Source organism: Trematomus bernacchii, unplaced genomic scaffold (assembly GCF_902827165.1).
Source record: "Trematomus bernacchii unplaced genomic scaffold, fTreBer1.1, whole genome shotgun sequence".
Lineage (NCBI taxonomy): Eukaryota > Metazoa > Chordata > Actinopteri > Perciformes > Nototheniidae > Trematomus > Trematomus bernacchii.
This window is the reverse complement of record NW_022987801.1, coordinates 2,185,551-2,205,846: the sequence shown is the minus strand read 5'-3', so window position 1 is coordinate 2,205,846 and position 20,296 is coordinate 2,185,551. Positions and strand designations below refer to the sequence as shown.

The 20,296-nt window shown below is 38.7% G+C and overlaps 1 protein-coding gene across 2 annotated transcripts in view; it reads left to right on the top strand.

Moving 5' to 3' along the window:
- Positions 1-490: 490 nt before the first annotated feature.
- Positions 491-20,296, top strand: part of capn1 (calpain 1) — a 28,664-nt gene continuing 8,858 nt past the window's right edge. Inside the window, exons 1-7 of one of the 2 annotated variants that reach the window (XM_034150036.1) lie at positions 567-702; positions 1,365-1,411; positions 3,750-4,454; positions 7,179-7,248; positions 11,133-11,251; positions 16,764-16,897; positions 18,073-18,241. In XM_034150036.1, the coding sequence (XP_034005927.1) occupies positions 4,200-4,454; positions 7,179-7,248; positions 11,133-11,251; positions 16,764-16,897; positions 18,073-18,241 (747 nt within the window). In that variant the 5' untranslated portion in view covers positions 567-702; positions 1,365-1,411; positions 3,750-4,199. Of the gene's footprint in view, positions 703-1,364; positions 1,412-3,749; positions 4,455-7,178; positions 7,249-11,132; positions 11,252-16,763; positions 16,898-18,072; positions 18,242-20,296 lie in introns of both variants that reach the window. The other variant, XM_034150035.1, reaches the window with a different exon arrangement.

Genomic DNA, 20,296 nt, shown 5'->3' with positions numbered 1-20,296 from the left:
CCACTAGAGGTCAGTGTTGACAACTTGAATAAGGCTTGTCAGACTTTAAAATGTACAGTTTTTGTGTAAGAGCCCCACAATCATTCGTTTTGAATCATCGTTAAAAAAAAACAAAAAAACATTCAGTTGGATTCTAATGAAAGCTTTTAAGTTAATTTCGCTACTCAACTTAATTAAAACAGCTTTAAAAAGGTTTGTTTAAAGAATGTATAATATATCATTAGGCAATATTTTCCTCTAAAATTAAGGATAACGGAATTTAAAATCAGAAGATCAACATTTTACATATCATTTGTCACATTCAAGCACTGAAAAGGGGGAGGTTTCCAGGCACAATACTGTTTTTTATTGTGAAAACTTTATCTAATGTCAATGTAATTACCTACAGTGAGTTATTATTCAACCCGGCAACACTGCACAGCTTTGGGCAGAAATCAGGAGCGAATCAACTTCATGAAAGCTACGAGAATAAAGCCCTCCTCTTCGGTGTAGTGTGTTTTATGACTAGCGGGCATTGCGCAGACGCAGTGTGAGGTCTGCACATTTGATCATATAGATCAGGGCAGAAGCAGGGCGTTTCTAAATAAATACGCTGTTAGAGAGCAGAGGAGGGAGTAAAGCCCACACTAAGCATGGAAGGAAAGCCAAGTTGAATATTGAATGTCTAAATAACTGCATTTTTAAGGAAACGTCCTGAAAAAGGTAATTATAACATTCCTTCATCCAGTCTGGTTTGTGTCGCGCTGCAGGAAGCGATCTTAAAATGCTTTTGACATAGCCTGAACTTTTAAAAAACACCAATGAGGAGATCTTAAAGTTTGTGTTGTGAAAACTGCTACCACCCATGTAAAGCAAACTCTTCAGTCGGGTACAACTTTCGCGACTCCATTAAACGGTGATATGTGCCAATGCGTTTAGTTCAGCAAAATCTCTTGTTTTCGCTTTTATTCTGCTCACTGTACGCAGAGACGATCTTTGATGTGAGGGAGGTGAGGTGAAGCGAAAAAATGTCGAACAGCTGCTCATGTTGGTCAACTTGAGAAAGTTGCAATCTGACAACTGGACACTGTCTGTTTCTCCTCTCAGGGACCACACCTACCATCATGCTAATCTGTGTGAGCCATGCACGGGTATAAACAGTCCTAAATGGCTTGATATCCACTATAATTAAACCCCTCAAAATAGTACATGGACACCTTGTATTTAAGTGTGTTTGAAGCCAATCTCTACTTCCTACTTTGATAAAGATCACTCCAAAAGTCAGCATTTTCTCTCTCCTTTGGACACTGTTTGTGTCTAGTTGCTCTGCAGATCTATTTTCCCCCATAGCTTGCAACAAACACTTTTGGTATTTCATTTCACAGTGCTTGGAATATGAACTCTGCATGCAGAAATACACCAGAGGAGGGAGGTCAGAAATGCTTACTCACAACATAAACACTGGAACTCACACACACCCACAGGCATTAGTTGCAAGCAGCATGTATATAAGCAGTCTGAGTTCATGTGTGTGTTGTGAGAAGGAAACCACATTGGACACAGACTCACATCAGCAGAAAAGCAGTAGTGACATATACTGTATTGACGTTTGTATCCTTGTTTGACTTCTGGTAAACTCATGTGGCCCCTGTCGTGTCCGTCATTCTGCATATTTTTCCATTTAAAGCTGCCTGTCATTGATCAAATAGCATAACACAAGCTAAGAATAACACTTTATGTATGTAACCTAATGCAATACATAGCTTTGACATAATACAAAAACAAACTATGTTATGGTTTGGGTGCACACATATTTACTTATCTATTTGAATAAGCTCATGCAGAGTCTTGAATATTTTTCTGTATTGGAATTGTGTTGTTTTTACTGTAGCTTCTGGCTTCTCTTTGTGTCTGGATGAGTAGTCTCCTGCTTGTCATTTCTCATAGATGTCACTACCTGCACTGAGGTGGAGGATATCTGTGTGTGTGTGCGGGAGTGTGTGTGTGTGTGAGGTGTGTCATGGAAGTGTATTTCACATGCAAGGCTAAATTAAATATTAATTACAGCCAGATTGAACTAACGATGGGCAGAGTGCGCCCCGATAACACGCAGCCAAGATGAAAACCACCAAATGTTTGGGATGTATTTGGAATATGTTTTACTTTGCTGTTGGGTACATGAGTTAATTTCCTTTCATAACTGTTAGTTACAAACTACTCAGCATTAGGTATATTTGGTGCCTTAAAATGTGATTATGTTGGCTATTTGTGCTGAATATTTATGACAAAACATTAAAAAAATGACATGTAGTGGTGATGGAAGTCGTGGTAATTTATACAAAGAATCCATAGTACTAATAAGTATTACATTACTTTTGTTACCAATGCCAAAGTGATTTATAATAAACCTTAATTTGAAGAATAAACAAGTCTGAAAATATAGGCCAAATTCTCATTTAAATCAGAAAGTGTTTGATTAAGAAAGTAAATATCTGCAACCAAATTCAATGCTAATGTTAGCTTCCACTCCTCGGTTTTGATAGTTTATTCAACAGTACTGCACATTTTGGTCTGTATTCTGTAACAAAAAATAATTGTGTTTAGTAGCAAAATATTAATGACAGCTAAAGTATCTGTAGTTGTGGTTTAATAATAACTCTCATAGAAATGACAGAATAGTAAACTTTTATATATTTTAGAGTGAAAGTAGGAGTTGTAGCATTAGCAGTGCTAGTGCTACAACTGCTAGCACTACTGTACTGCCTTGTAACAGTTAAAATAATTGTAGTACTCATGCTAGGTAGTAGTAGTTGTAGTACTCCCCTTTGCTAGCAGCAGCAGGAATGGCAATCATATAAAATCTCTCATTATAACTCTACAGTCTGCAAAGTTGAACATCTCAATGTGATGTCGTAACCACATGTTCTGTTAGCAGCCACATTTTTCACTCAGTGAAACAGAGATGTTTGTAATGGGTGTGGTGCACAGAGAGCAATGGAGTTCCTCTGAGCCAATAAGAGCCAAACCATTTTTTAGCTTCTGTTGACAGGCGTCTGAGTCTTGAAACAGGAAGAGTGTTCAGCTTGGATAGTGTAATCGCTGTAGTAAAAAAGAGACGGGGCTGAAATACATTTGAAAAAAAAGGAGAGAAGTTAAAAATAAACCATCTGTGTGTTAGAAATTTTTAAAAAAGCGACTGGAGGAGGCAAATCTAAGAAAACAAAGACAAAGGAACTGAGATGAACTGTTGCAAAGCTCCAGTTCTGTCAAGAGCTTCCACGGTAATAATTGACAGTTTACACTTCCTCCTCCCTGGTTCTGCTTAATTAAAGAGCCTCAGAGAGCATTTGCTTGTTCTGGGTTAGAGCTGCCTTCATTGTTCATCAACATTCACACAAAGAGCACCCTTTTTTAGCCCTGTGCACAATGAATAACCCCCCCACCCCTTCATGCACAGAGCGGCCATCCACCACTTTGTTCATACACCTCTTCTGATTAAACATTTACTCTGTTTCGCTTCTGACTGACACCGTGTACACATTCAGTGGCCCACAGTCAAAGTAGCACGGCCCTGCCTATTGTGACTAATCCCTTTGGCATGTGGGTATAGAGTTGACTGAAAATAAATAGGCAGGGCTCATTTGCCTTTTTAAACCCTGAATGCACGTACTGTATAGACATTACATATAAGTGTTGCTTTTGTCCAGGTAGAGCTATTTATGGACTGTCATCTCTGCATACTTTCTAATGTTTTTACTTATTTCTTTTAGATTGTATCTGCTGTTGGGACCAGGACGCACCCCTCTCCTGTTGACATCTCCTCAGAAAAGTGATTGGTTCTCACTGGACGATCTGCCTTCGCCATCTCTCTCCATTAAGCTTCTACATTTGGAGCCTCTACACTTGTGATTGTTATTGCATTTTAAGCACCCAGCTACAGCATAACCACACGTACCGCAACGAAGCAGCAGCCTGGTCAATATTTCATAGCTTCCTAATGGCCACTAATGTTTCATTCTGATTTATGATCAAGCCTTGAAGCCATTAGCACACCATATCAAATTTACATAAGCACTGTCGGGGGGCTTTACATTAAAACTGAAGCTACACAGTTGCCACATTAATCATTGAGACATCCTAACATCGTATTGTAGTTTCACACCTACAAACATCCGACAGAGAGTGACAGCCGACCCTCCAGTTCCTCTCAAAAGCTCAGGATGGAGGAGCCCATTGTCGCTACGGGTATGGCCGCCAAGCTGAGGAGCCAGTGGGACCGTGATGAAGGTCTGGGACAGAATCACAAGGCTGTGAAGTTTTTGGGTCAGGACTACGAGAATCTGAAGGCCCAGTGTCTCCAGGGCAGGAGGCTGTTTGAGGATAATTTGTTCGCTTGTGCCACATCGTCTCTGGGATTCGACGAGCTCGGCCCCAGATCCGCCAAGACCTCCGGCGTCCGCTGGATGAGGCCCACGGTGAGAAAGGGAGGGGTCTGGTTAATTTTTGCTGGAAATGTTTCGTAGCTGGGATATTTCTTAACAATTCAGACTTTTAAGAGAGTTTTGTTTGGAGTGGATAGTGTTTAAAGGTCCCCTATTATACTCTTTTTCAACAATATATTATAGGTCTCAGATATACCCAAAACATGTCTCTGAAGTGTTTGGCTTCAAATACAAAACAGATAATTGTAGCATCCCATAAACCCCTCTGTTTCAGCCCAGCAGCAAAAGTGTTGATTCTGTGTCCATGGCTATAAATGCTAATTAGCTGCTGCTGGCCACGCCCCTCTGAGAGATATTTGGTTAAAAAGAACACAATGGTGCTCTGGGAGGAGATTCAGGTGATAAGGTGGTGGGGGGGTTACCTTGGTTGGTGATTGGCTAATGGTTGCACAACTAAAAAAAACACATAGTGGCCAGAATCTGATCATGGAATCTTTTTTCCAGAAGCGTCCAAATCTCTTTACACAGGGACACATATTTAAGTATAAAAGACATGAATAAGTGGATATTGCACAATAGGTGACCTTTCAAGCTTAAAAATTGTGCAAAAATAAATCCTACGATTTTTGAATCTTGAGCATTTTAGGTCGAATGTTCACTTGTTCGGCAACAAACACTCACTTGCTAATGGACCCTTTTTTGTATTTTTTGGCAATTTATGATGATATGTAAACTTAACATACTGTATAGTATATCCAATAATAAGTACATGGACAATAACATGCAAATAAGAGGCAATGGCCCTTTACTTTAAGAGTTTGTGAGAAAGCTAAACTAACTTTATACGTGATGATTTCATAAAATCCCTCAGACATTGACTTATAGCTCTGGCAGTGAGCAGGCAACTCTTATTTTATCCCTCCAACTTGTTTATTACCTGCTAGAATATTTTTTCATCATCCCAAGCAGCTCTTCCTCTGCTTGAATTTCATCTGTTGCTTGGCAACAAATCTTTCTGCCCGGGATGATTGGTCCATGTCATTTAAATGTTCCCCGCAACACCAGTCAGGAGTGTGTCGGAGAGGTTTCTTACTCTTCTTCCTGCTTTTCATTGGCCCAAGTATCTCCTCAAACCTCCAATCCTTCCCTGTGACTGTATCTGCTCAAAAATACCCCAGAACAAAGTGAAACTGACTTCATTATGTGTTATCGCGGCAGCCCTGAAGAGAGCCATTACGGTATGATTTGCACATACCGTGACAGGTCGCTGCAGTAATAGAGCAGAGAGCCAAGTCGTGATCTCAGGGGGTCGTGTTAGCTCCTCTTGAGGCTTCTATTTGAGTGCGAGAGCTGCTGTGTGTTGCGTGTAGACCACTAGTGTGTTAACGTGTGCTGCTGTGAATCTAATGCTTCCCGGAGTGTCGTTTTTTCGATAAATTACTGATGTTTTCTAATGCATGAGCCCAGCCTGCACAACAGGATCTGTAATATTTACACCGCACAAGACGGTACATGGTGTTCACATTTCCCCCTAAATCTGTGCTCTGATTGAACCTGAAAAAGAGAACTTAAAGGGATGGTTTTTGAAGAGGGGTTACATGGGGGTACTTATTTATAGTAAGTGTAGTAGATGGGGGTTTGCACGCTCTTTCTTTGGAGAACCAGAAAGGAGTACTAGCAGGAAGCTAAGCAATATACTATTAGCAATAAACATATTCAAGCCACCCAATATCAGTTATATTGTAATTTAATTGGAAGGGCTTGTCTGACATGAAGTGAAAAATATTCAAAATGTATCGTAAACTAATATAATTTTTAGGTTTCTAAAATACTTTTTGATGCGGTTTCCATTACAGCAGTACATTGCTTAGCTTTGTGCTTTTTACTTGGTCTGTTTCTGAAAACCGGGGACGTTTTCACTGCCATCTACTTAATACATCGATTAAGGTTGGGTACCCAATACAAAAATACGAACTGTCCCTTTAAGCCTGTGTGTGTGTGATTGAGTGTTTCTGTGAATTCAACCATGTGCACAATGGTGTGTTTACATCTGTGTGTGTTTGTGGTGCACAGGAATAAATGTAATATTTCTTTTTATATCTCCATGGGAGGTTTCTCACGCTATACATGCTGAGTCGTAGATGGTTTAGGAGGCAGGAAATACTAAGAAACAAAAAGAACGCGGACAGGAGACACACACTGAAGTGTCTACTTCATAATCTGCATAATAAGCACGTTTAGAGACATTACCGATATGTATAAGAAAACTAACAAGTAAACCAGTGGTTACTCGTCAATTTAGCTTAAAAAATAATGAATAGACCTTTTTTAAATGGAAGGCATTTCGACTAACAGTATGAAAAGCACAGCTTTAAACAATTAAACTAATCTGGGCTGAATTCTATTTAGCAGAACAGAACAGAGCCTTGTTAGCGTTATTAGTAACACCTGTGCTTTACCTATTTTGACCAATTAAATGCTGTAAGATAGGCATGTAAAACAGATATCCTGTAACTTAAAACAGACTTATTTGAGACTTATTTCTGGAGTTTAAATGTATGTTTTGCATCAGAAAGCAATCTTAAAGCATACTGTGGAGGTTTTCTATGACATTGTGATGTGTAATCCATGCATTGTGTACTTTCTGTGAATAGTCATCGCAGTCAGCATGAGAAACACTGCTCATGTTGTGAGCCTGTAAAATGGATATCTACAAGCAATACTTTTTTTATTTGTTTGTGTTTGTTCTCTTAACAGGAGTTCTGCAAGCGCCCCGAGTTCATCGTAGACGGAGCCTCTCGCACAGACATCTGTCAGGGATCTCTGGGTGAGTTCCCATCTGTTTCATCTGTTTCAACTATTGCTTCATCCAGCTATTAAAGGTCAGGAGAGGAGAGAAAACACTTAAATGTAATCCTGTAGAAAGTGAGAAATGCTGATAAAAGCCAGAACAAACAGGTGATTGAATAGAGGCATGCAAATGGTTACAATCCCATTTCTTGATGCAGGAAATAAATAAATAAAAATATGTACATTTTTGTCTTCTCATTTTATTTGATCAGTCAGACTTTTTTTTTTGCACTTTAGAATTTTTTATAATTTATTTTACACATTTTTATAATTTATTTAGCATTTTTAAACAGATAAATTGTACATATTTGTTCACTATTTTATAGTTCTTTTCTATATATTTTTGTTTCTCTGCTTTGGATTTTTTATCTTAATTTTCCATTTGCCACAGGTTATTTTTCTCAGACTTAAGCCTCTCCAGAGCCACATAATAACAGTTTCAAAAGATTAAGAAGTACCACTTAACTGTCTTAATGTGTACAATTGATGTAAGCACAATTCAAATATTGTAAATCATGATAATTTAGTCAAAAGTAAAGAACATCAATGCACATAGAATATTATTTATCAGCTCCTAATGCATCCATGTCTAGAACCCACCTTCCATGTGTAAATAAGACTGAGCTCCTGCCATATTGCATACAGTAAGGATTGAAGCATGGCTGATGAGAGACAGCAGAGCAAACTGAGTGTGAGTGTCAGATGGAGATGGACAGCCTGAAGGAGAGAGAAACGGAGGAACGTGAACAGTTCATAGCCTGAGATGTTTCCTGCTCGACACAGAGCTGCATCTATAATTCATGCTTTGTTTCTCTGCCGCACATCTGTAAACAAGGCCACCCCCCCCTCTCTGTTTGAGTGCAGGAAGTGACATCCCCCATCTCCAAATGCAATACTTTACCCAGCCCCCTCACTCCCAGAGGAGCGGCAGGATTGTAAAACAATAACCCCAAAAATGTTGAGCCTGAAAACACGATGCTTCACTTTGTTTTACAGCCGGAGAGATCTTTATCCACGAGGCTATCTGTTAGCTGAGCCACCATCTGCTATCAGGGGATTATATGATAGATAAGAGTGTAAATACTGCCCTATTTTATAATTACCTTTCATATAAAAGTCCTGTGTATCATTAACCAGCAGTCGATAAACACCAGCTATAATGAAACAGAAAGCTCCTTTGACTTTCAAGATATGAGAATAGACCAATCAACTTTTAGATAACACAACACAGATCTCTGTTTTGGAATCTTTACTCAAGTATCCTTTTCATCTTATTAGTGGAACGCTGTCCACTATAGTTCTTCTGTTCTTTAATCTTCTTCTTCTTCTTCTTCTTCTTCTTCTTCTTCTTCTTCTTCTTCTTCTTCTTCTTCTTCTTCTTCTTCTTCTTCTTCTTCTTCTTCTTCTTCTTCTTCTTCTTCTTCTTCTTCTTCTTCTTCTTCTTCTTCTTCTTCTTCTTTTCTTCTTTCTTCTTCTTCTTCTTCTTCTTCTTCTTCGTCTCTTCTTCTTCTTCTTCTTCTTCTTCTTCTTCTCTTCTTCTTCTTCTCTTCTTCTTCTTTCAACCAATATTTGCCGTCGATAACTTCAGCCTACTTTCAGCTACAGAAACCATTCAATATCAAAAATATTCAGCCTTTTCAGCACATGATGGGAAACTTTCAACTTTTTCAAAATATTTTAGACTTTTTTAAATATTCAGCTTTTTCAATTATTTTTTTAACATGGAACTCAACCGTGCGCCAAATGCTACTCCTTCCACATACTTTCAGCTAGAGACTTCATTCCAACTTTAAAACAGTCACAAGACCTATAAAACGTATTCTTCTGATTTTTGATATCTCGGTGCTAGTCTCGCTGTCTCGCAGACCCCACGCAGCAAGCAGGAAATGAACCCAGCTCACACTGTCCGCTCCTCGCAGCAGCGAGCCGCGCAACGTCACGGCACCCAGACCCCACGCAGCATTCTCATCTGTTTGCCATTACTGGTGTCATTTTCTGGTTGCTAATGCCATTGTAACACATAATCACTGATGTTCCGCTGTAACGGTGGTGATCTCATCAGAACAGAGTGGGCGAGCTGATAGGCCTGTCACGATAATTAATTTTGTTGGACGATAAATGTTCCCGGAAATTATTGCGATAAACGATAATATTGTCGGCATCGTTGTAAGACACATCCACTACATTTCAGAGGCAATATTGTACGTCTTACTCCAGTAGATGTATTTAACACTCTATAATTGACTTTTTATATAAAAACACATGATATGCTGATATAATATGATGCAGTACTACCTATCAATCATGTGTTTAACAAAGTCTCTACAATTGGCTCCTAAATTACAAGATTAAAAGGCTTGTCCATGCGATACAAACAAGATAATACAATATTCTTTGATCATATAATACTTTGAAAGAGCCATTTTGCATACGTTTACTATTGATTTACAATTAGCAGATAATACTTCCGTACTTTATGTAACTGAAATGGGCCATATTGCAGAATGAGTACTTTTACTCCCCTGTACTTTCATTACATTTTGATGCTGATACTTGTAATGGAGTATTTAAAGACCATAGTATTTCTATTTTTACCTACAGTAAGTACAGGATCTGGGTACTTTATCCACCTCTGATACTATCTCAGCTCACATGCCTTCGTGTGTAAAAGCACGATGGTCAAAATTACGTTCCGAGAGACTTGTGCGACCCCATAACGGTGGCTTTATGTCCTGGTAACAACACTTATTGTGGAGCTTAGGTAGTTTCTGCCCTTCTCAAGTGCCTCTCCCATTTCCCCGAGGGCTAAGCTTGTTCAAACAGAGTTCAAGTCTCTTCTCTTTACTGGGAAAATTCCAGTTTCACAAGGGTCTTCCCTGAAGCTGGAAGCTTTATCTCAGCAGCATGAGTGATGAAGAGATTTATGGAGAATAGTTTTTTGCTCTCTGCTAATGTTGGAACAGATGTAGAGAGTCTGTTCAATTTGAAATTAGCAGTGGAAGAAAAAGTACTCGGATGTTTAACTTAAGTACAAGTTGTAATTGTAAAGTAAAAAATCTAAAGCGAAAGTACAGAAGTATTGGCATCAAATTATCAAGGTTCAAGGTTCTTTATTGTCAAACTAACATAGCTACAGAGTAATTATGTTGTTGAAAATCTTATGTCACAGGCTTCTCCAACAATGCAACATAATAATAATACAGATAGTAAGAGCAATACAAAATGAAAAATAGTTCTAAAATAAAGTGAGTATGTGGAATAGTGCAGTACGAGTCTATATACAAGTTATTGGAATGATATATATTAGATAGTAGATACATATTACTAAGTAGCAGATGAATGTTTTGAAATTGTTTCAGCAGTTCAATTGTTTAACAGTCTCACTGCCAATACTGCCATTATACTTAAAATACCAAAAGTTATAGTACTTGTTATGCCTTACTGCCCTTTTCAGACACATATACAGTAAAATGTATTAGCAATATTTGTATTAGCTTTTAATCTGAATCTGTAAACAAACTATCTGACTTATTTTTGTCTATTGAACGTAGTGGTGTAAACAGTAGAATATTGGCTTGTGTAATGTCATTAGCCTAAATTGGAAATACTCAGGTTAGGTACAAGTTCCTCAAAATTGTACTAAAGTGCAGTACTTGAGTAAATGGACTTTATTACATTGGAAAGTAGTCAAAGTAAGTGTCGGACCCCTGCTTCACATAAATAACCTGCTGTCATTCTAGTGAACGCTTAGATGTGATATGGTAACTTTTAGTTATGTTAGTTCAGGGTAATAAGAACTGTGTGTGTGTGTGTGTGTGTGTGTATGTGTGTGTGTGTGTGTGTGTGTGTGTGTGTCCTCAGGCGACTGCTGGCTGCTGGCGGCCATCGCCTCGCTGACCCTGAACGACAACCTCCTCCACCGAGTGGTTCCTCACGGACAGGGCTTCCAGCAGGGATACGCCGGCATCTTCCACTTCCAGGTGACAGCAGCTTCACTTCCTGCATCTAAACACACAACACAACAAAGTATAACAACCTTCTTTCATCAAACCCTAAGGACGTTCACATTGTAGGGGAATTCCTGCAGTTGTGACCTTTTAGTTTCAGCAGCCAGTAGTTCAGTGCCAGCTCTCTTCATAATGTGTTTCTGCCTACTCTTCCTGTTGGGTCATTTCCTGTTTGGTGCACCACTGGTTTTGCAAACTGTTGGTGTGAAATAACAAAGAGTTTGTTGTCTTCTGGTGTGGAACAGTTTATTTTCTCACATTTTTGTTTGTAGTTTTGTTTGACTTCCCATAGCAGGCAGAGTAGTGTTGCGTTCAGGTGCCACAATACATCTCGATAGTTTTCCTTCCAGCTGATTCGTTGGAGGAGATGCATGATGTCGTTTCTCTTTTGAAACGTAGTCACAAGGAGATCCCTGATGCTGTCTTTTACATTTCTTTCACCTCATTCAAACCTTATTTTGTTTATAGAAAGAAAAACTGAGAAGTTTACAGATTATTTTCTTTTGCTACAGTTGCACGCTATGCAGCTCTTACTGTGTTATCTGAAGCGGTGCTGAAATTATAAGCGATAAAGGGATTATAAGGCAGAGAGGAAGTTCAGTGAAAACAATTTTACTATTATCATTTTAGTAATTATGCTATCTCTTTCTCCTGTGAGGAATTCCTGATTTCTCCTTTATTACTAAACTGAATCCTTTTGGGTGTTTAACTGTTTCAACAAAATACATAATTTTGCAGAATGGCACCTAGATACAACGAGGTCATTTATGGTTCAAAAATGAAACTAATCTGCAGCAGGAATCATAAAAATCTGCAAAACCAGTCCGTCAGGAAGGAGTTTAACTCTTTTTTTCTCCCCCAAGAATTTCCCAGAGAGAACAAGGAATTAAAACAGCATGTCTTTCTCTCCTCTTTTTACTTGTTAAACCCCAATGAATCATGCCAGATAACTGACTTCTCAGATCCACGCCCATTCAGTCCGTAAGTCAATAAACCTGGGAGGATTTGAGTCACCGTCACATTGTTTTAAACACACTCTCCTTAACCGACAACCATTTCCTTATCACTAACCAAAAGAAGATATTATCAGTGATTTCTACCGAGAAAAAACTACAGTTAACAATCAAACATCTATGTGTTTAACAGTATCACATCTACTTCCTGAAGGACCACTCCTGACATGAAATAGTCAACATGTATTCTATCCTTACGGCGCGAGCATCTGGCAGACTGCAGGGCCTTATCAGCTGAACTTTGCTTTGTACACAAAATACTCCAGACCCACACATGAACACACGCAGCATGCGCATTTGAAACAAATCATTAGCTGCTGCACAAAGCATTCATGCAGTCCAGTCGGAGATAGGGAAATATGTGTGGTGTAAAGTTATGAGAAGCTCAATTTGAATGTAGTATAAATAACAACCAAAATGAATGCAATAGAAAAGTACTTCCATAATCGAGAAATGTCATGAAATGATTCAAGAATGGCCTCCATTGTTTTACTTCCATATCATAATGACATCTCAATGTAACACTTGCACTTCTATTGGCTAGCGCTCAAACCCATGTACGTGATAGGCTAAGACATCACTGGCAGTTGATCACAACAGAGCCGGCCAGCTAACCAATCAGAGCAGACTGGGCTCTGGTTTCAGACAGAGGGTGAAAAGAGGTGCTGCAGCACAGGCAGTATGAGAAAAAGCTTTTTGAACATTGAAGCATGGAGACATGTCACAGTAGAGGCACAAAGTACACATATATAAACCTGAAAATGGGCATAGTAGGGCCCCTTGTAAAAAACATCTTATTTATATGATGGCCAATCCTTTGCCTTTTAGCAATCACTTCAGTTTATGACACAATACTTCTTAAGATAATGAACACATTCCCGTACTTTGGGATTAATGCACTTTGAGTTGGCCGCCCTCCTTTTGATGCAGATAGAATTTGCCAACCAGACTGTCAGCCTGCCAAGCGCTGACATGAGAGACAGAACAAGGAAGTGAAACAGGGAACAGAGGGGGAGCTCTCATACATCAAAGACACATAGTACAACCGTGGGAACTGACCCAAAATGTAAAACACACACACACACACACACACACACACACACACACACACACACACACACACACACACACACACACACACACACACACACATCACTTGTGCTAGTGTCACTGCTCAATCGTGGAAAATCTTGAGACTGTATTTGCTCAATTTCAGCTCCGAGGCTGCTGCGCTGACTCATCTAGCATTGGCGGATTAATAAATACCATCTCGCACGCACACACACACACACACACACACACACACACGGCTCCCATTTCCACATGTCTGCTGGGGCTGGTGTCTCAATTACTGCAAAGTCAGCCGAGGGAGAGCCGAATATTTGGCCCATTTTTCACCGAATATTTCCCGAGATTTTTATGAATATAGACATACTTGTTCTCTCTGCTAGGATAAGTGGAAATAATACTTTCATTTGCTCGGAAGGCTTGTAAATGCATGCATGTGGTTAATGTACATGCATGAAATAGCTTGTGAAAAGCTTTCCATTTAGTATCAAGTTGCCCTACTTTCATCACTTTCTATTCTATTGTTTTTGTTTTAGCCTCTATTCACTGTGCTTGCATTGCAGCCAAGAATTGCTTTCATTCTTTCCTTTTTCCATAACTTGCAGTTTCTATTTTTTTTCAAGCATGTTTCCATTCTCTGTTCCCTTTTGCGTGCTGTTGAGTCTTCCAGGGATCTCCCTTTGTAACGGTTTGGATCCTGTAAGCCTGTGGATTAATTTCCCAGACCTAGATGAGTCATCCCAAAATGTAATTATGAGGGCTGCTGGCAGTGTGAATTTTAAATGGAAGTAGGACGGAAAAGGAGGAAGTCTGTGCGAAGGAGGCAAAACAAAAGGAGGGGGAATAAATTATAAACTAGGCAATCTCAGTCGCAAACAAATGAAACAGAACTGGGGCAGAATCTTTTATCATATCCTTATTATAGCGCACATTTCTCACACAAAGTCTGAGCATTTTATTGAATTCTGTTTAGGATTCATCATGCTTTAAGGCTGCAAGTTATGACACAAATGTGGAAGTTAATTTCCCCCAGTGAGGCTGGGAGATAAATGCTCAGCAATGTGAGTGTGACAGAGTAGCATGAAGTGTGTGTGTGCGTGTGTGTGTATTGTGTTGTCTTCAGTCAGCCATGTTGTGACACAGTTCCTCCCAGAGGTGGGTTCAGCTCTGCAGAGCATGCACAATTCATCCATCTATCGTCCATGTTACTGTACACACACATGCTGACATGAGGCACAATCTGTAAAATCACATATACATGCACACACACTCAAGCTGTGGCTTTTACGTGCCAAATGACAAGCGTGCAACCTCCTTCCCCACTCTTTCTCTGTCATACAAACCTAATTATGTTGACAAAGATATATTTCTTTCATTACACTGAAACAGGCTTATCGGGCACAGGCCCAGGGGCCAAAGAGTTCATAAAATATCTCTATAATCGTCACAAAACGACTTCAAAGAGACTCTTAATGGCCAGAAATAGACGCAAAACAACCAAAAATATACTCTTAATGTATGCAAAACATCCAAAAGGACTACAAAGAAATATATAAAGACTAAAAATAGACACAAAACAACTACATGAGATGCTAAACAACTAAAAATAGATGCAAAACATCTAATCCCAAACAGTTATGCGGTTCCGATCAAGATATACAAACATCAATATGAACAGCGAGTTACACATTTCACATTTATGTTAGTTAGTATTAAAACACCTTCAAACAGTCATAACAATTTAACATATCACATTTAAATCTTAGTTTAGCATTGCGCTGATTTCGGTTTAGCAACACCATAGTCTTACGTAAAAAGATGGTTATTTCAGCCTGTTGTGTTTAAAGACTCTTTTGGAGGGTAGAAGTTGGTATTCTCTGATTAAAACATGCCAGAAGTCAATCGTAGGACATTGTTAGCAAGTCTGAGCATGCACAGGTTGTCAGGTGCTTGAAAGCAGTGTGCCATATGGCCAGTTGTATTTGCAGAAAAATGGATTTGATAATATAGTTAACGGTTTCATTTATAGGCTAATGTTCCAGGTCTTACTGCAGCCAGTAAGTAAAGTAAATGCTGTATCTTCTCACAAATAATTTCTATATGATGAGTCTGTGAAAGAGTGGCATCTATTACAACACCCTGGTTTTTGTTTAAAGAGACTTCATAGAGTACATACAGAATATATATGTTGCTGGCCTCTTCTGCCCTCTGCTGGCCAACAGCCACACAGTAATGTATTTGTCTTTTAATCTCCTTTTGAAAACATTTCAGAGAAACTAACCTCTCCTTTCTTAACCGGAGTTCACCTGCTGCATTTCAAGCTACATATCTCAAAACCAGTCCTGCAAGCAAACCATCGGTTTACAAGCAAAAGTGTATTAACCTGAGTTCACCTGCTGCATTTCAACGCCTTGTTTTTTCCTTGCTACACAAAGGAAACCACCATGGGAAGTTTAAGAGAAGATTTCTGAGACATGCTGAAGTTTCCTAGGAAGCTTTTGTGTTTCAACTAAGACTAACTGGTCAAACTCAAACTCCAGCACCACCACTGATCATTTAAATATCTCAAAACCAGTCCTGTAAACAAACCATCGGTTTACCAGTTTAGTAAATATGCATAGCAATTAGGCGAGCCTACATATTGAAGATGATGAATCAGGAGAAAAAAAGTAAGTGTTGCAATGCATCAGGTGAACTGAGGTTAATGGTTTCAGGGTTTTCTGAATAGTTTTCTCACTTTATGCTTAAATACCACGTGGCTGTGTGCCTGTTGGCCAGCAGGGAGCAGTACATCTAACACAACATCAGAAATGTATCCTGAAGCGAAGCATTTGATGGCTTTCAAATAATCTCTAAATCTGCATATAAAGTTCATTTTGTAATGAGCCACCATGTTCCTGTAAAGCTCAGACTCATCTCTGTGTGTGCCGGATGTTCTGGCATCAAGGTGTAAATTACATTCTGGAGATGTGATACGGCTTCAAATAGAGGCCTCCTAGTCTAGACTATTATCTACACTAATGCTGTTATACTTTCAAATTCATCTTTACCCTCCCCTTTGCCCACTTGAACTGAGAAACTTTAAAATCCCCGAAATGAATAACTCCAGACTCCAGCTGTTAATGGAGTTTTTCTGAAGACCTAATTGAGAAACTAGTTGTACTTGCAGCAGGTTTATCTGTCCTCTTTATTTCCACATTATTAATGGAAAGTAAATGTACTGAAGAACAGCTCTAAGGTACTTAAAAAAGCTTAAGAAAAACTCAATATATAGTCCTGGGTTTGATGAATGACCGGCAAGCTTTATAGTTGAAATACATTGCTTTATCTCCCTTCAATAGTTTGTGTAACCTTCTAAACTTTGTCAGTTTTAATACTGGTGTTTTCTCGTGTTTCTCATGCAGTTCTGGCAGTTTGGCGAGTGGGTGGAGGTGGTGATCGATGACCGGCTGCCGGTGAAGGATGGGAAGCTGCTGTTTGTCCACTCGGCAGAGGGGACCGAGTTCTGGAGCGCACTGCTGGAAAAGGCCTACGCCAAGTAAGACTGACGGACGTAACGAACTGAATAATGTTGTTTTAAATGCCACTATATCAAATGTATATTGTTGTTGCTACCAGCTTTAACTTTTAGTAGAATGCCCACATCATACCTTGAATGTTAGCTACATTTGACTACATTTTGGTTGTTTAAAGGGGACATATTTTATTTGTAAGGTTCATAATTGTATTTTGAGTTTCTAATACAACATGTTTACATGCCTTGATGTAGAAAAACACATTCTATTTCTCATAATTCCTGTCTAATTATATCCGTATTTACCATCTGTTTGAACTGCTCTATTTTAGTGCATGTCTCTTTAAGAACACTTAAACAGCCAGGTTTGCTGTGATTGGCCAGTTTTTATGCATCTGCATCACAATTGCAACAGTGTTTTAATAATTTCATACGATTTTAAATAGCACCTTTCCCTGCTTCATAATCAATTGTACAAAATGGGACGATTGCTGCTTTTTCGTTAGCTTTGTGATACAGTTTCAGTGTCTGTAATGAATTGAAGATATTATTACACAAGCACACTTACAATTAACATTCTTTGTTATTTATTCCAGTTAGCAGCCCATATTTAGGCTTAATCCATCTTAATATAAACACAACATAATGAATATGGGTCTGCTCAAGTTGTAGTCTCAGTATTTCACTCTCACTCGGATGATCCCAAGTTAAGGCCTGTTGAGGACCGTAGTTTGAGGCACGACTTTGTACAATGAAGCCTGTCGTGGGAGAGTTTCTGGATGTAGAAAATCTTTCCTTGGAACACCATTGACACACACTTGAGACTGCAGCTGCTCTGGTGCACAGCTGTGGTCTCAGTTGTAAATCTGGTTAGCTGTTATAGTGAATCACAGCATTGTTTGAATAAGTGTCAGCGTGCCAAGTGAAGGGGGCTTCCCAGTTAAAGAGAAGAAACGCTAAGAGTGTGATGTAAAAAGCAGGATTTATGCATGGTTACATTTACCCTATACTGTATGAAGGTACATACTGTATATGGTAGTGTCGCACAGTGTGGAGCAGTAAGTGTTTATTAACTGTTCCCCCTTAGCAACAGTCCAGTCTATAGATTCCATTTAAGGCCTGCAAGTATATATAATATTTCCCATTTGTACTGTATTTGAAAGAGTTGTAATCCTCATTAATCTCCTGTTGTGTCCCAGGTTGAACGGCTGTTATGAGGCTCTGTCAGGGGGCAGTACGTCCGAGGGCTTTGAGGACTTCACAGGCGGCGTGACGGAGATGTTCGAGCTGAGTAAAGCCCCCTCCGACCTCTACAGCATCATCAACAGGGCCATAGAAAGAGGGTCGCTGCTGGGCTGCTCCATAGACGTCAGTACTGCAACTTTCATGCTTCAGCTTTGAAGTTATTTCCAGTCTTTTTGCTAAGATAAGCTACAGGTGCTAGCCTTATATTTACCATATATACATGAGAGTGGTATCAATCGTATTCAGGCAAATAAGCATTTACTCAAAATGTCCAACTACTCCTTTGACTCGTTTGCGATTGACAGTTCAAAAAGGACAGTTGTATTTCATACGATGAAAAGAAAGAGCCTGTTTTAAAGGAAAAATTAAAACATGCCATTATCTAAGTTTGTATTACATGTCGGCTGGGTTTCACTTTAAAAAGTCAACCTTTTTCTTAGTGCTCCTTATGGAAATGTCCCCATTTTCCTAACTTCCACTCACTTTTCTTTTTTTAAATCACACTTAAATGATTAACCTCAAAGTTATATGATGCAGTACTGGAGTTATCAGTTAAATCAATTCATTAAACAACTAATTTCAAGTAGTAATAGTACCAAAAAGGTAATTCGCGAATGTGAAGATTTTCTCTTATTCAGAATCAGAATACCTTTATTAGTCCCACAGAGGGGAAATGTACGTTGTTACAGCAGAAAAAGAGCCACAGACAGCTTAATGTTACATATGTTACATATGCATTAAAAAGTACTTAGTAAAAAAAAAGTTATGATATAAGTTATGATATAAGTTATTCACTTCTCTGTGCTTTTTGTTTAATTGTAAAATACACTTCAGGTAGTGTTTTATACCAAATAATTTGCGAGAATACAATCATTATCAATTGTTTAATAATGAAAACAGTAGGTTGTAGTGCTTTGACACTTCTTACAAATCCAATAGGTGACAGTTAATCTTTGTAGTACCGTATCTAACACAACACATACTTTAATTTGACCCCCTGTGAGGGCAGGTGAAAGGTAAAAAAATAGCCAGACATGCTGACCGTGGAAGTCCAATGGTTGGGAGGATTTTCACAAGGGGGGAGGGGAAACCAAACAGATTCAAATTACATCATAGAATACAGAAAGTATATTAAACTTACTAGCACTTAAAATAGAGAATTGTTGTTGATATAAAGTATTTTTTAACCTCAGTCTCAGAATATTGGTGAATTGAGAAGTAAATAATGATGAAAGAGTGCTGTGAATGTAAATACATGTAAGAAAAATGTGGTGTTGAGCCAGGAGAGGGCAGCGAAGATATAGAAACCTGTTGTAAAAGCTGGCATGAAATCAGCAAATCTTTCCAGGACACGGGGTGTTTGCAGACAGAGGGGACTGAACTCTGTCTGTCTGGTCATTTTCTGTACTTACCATGCCTCCCTGTGCTGCCAAGTCTGGGTAGGGAGGACTGCCATTCCAGGTCATTTTGGAGTAAAAGACCCAATACCAAAGTTTAAAGAGCTTTGGTTTAACCGCAACAAGGTTTAAAAAATAGGATAGAAATTCTAATCTAATGTATTTATTGATTACACTTTTATTTATCACATTACACAAACACAACCGAACATTCCCCAACATTGGACATGTGGCAGATTACAGAATAATGCAAAAAAAATTATAAAATCAAAAGTGTGCAGATACTAGAAATCAGTTTAAAGTACAGACGAAGAATATAATTACATTTGCAAATTAACAAATTCAACAAAAATACAATAAAAGCACATCCACAAACAGAGCAGAGTACAGCTTACAATTCACCGATAGCGAACAGTCTTCTGGATAAATGCTTAAAATACAAAGTTTAGGTTCTAAACTGCACCTTTTACATTTATAGTTTGCATTTTTTACACATTTAAAATTGTAAATATTGAAGAAATAATATGTAATGACTCCCATTTAGTAAGCTCAACAAATGTGGGATCAATATATACCAATATATATTTTTTGCATTTAAAAATGAGTTTAAACCCTCATTTATTTAACACTGTTATTGTCTGCATTGCATGGGACTTACTTTAACTGAAAAACATATCAACTAAATAAATGTCCACAGGAAAATCAAAAAAGCTAAAGTTTGTTGACCTCGATAATGAGTTGAATGTGAATGTCTCCAACTAGTCACATGTGGAGCAGCAGT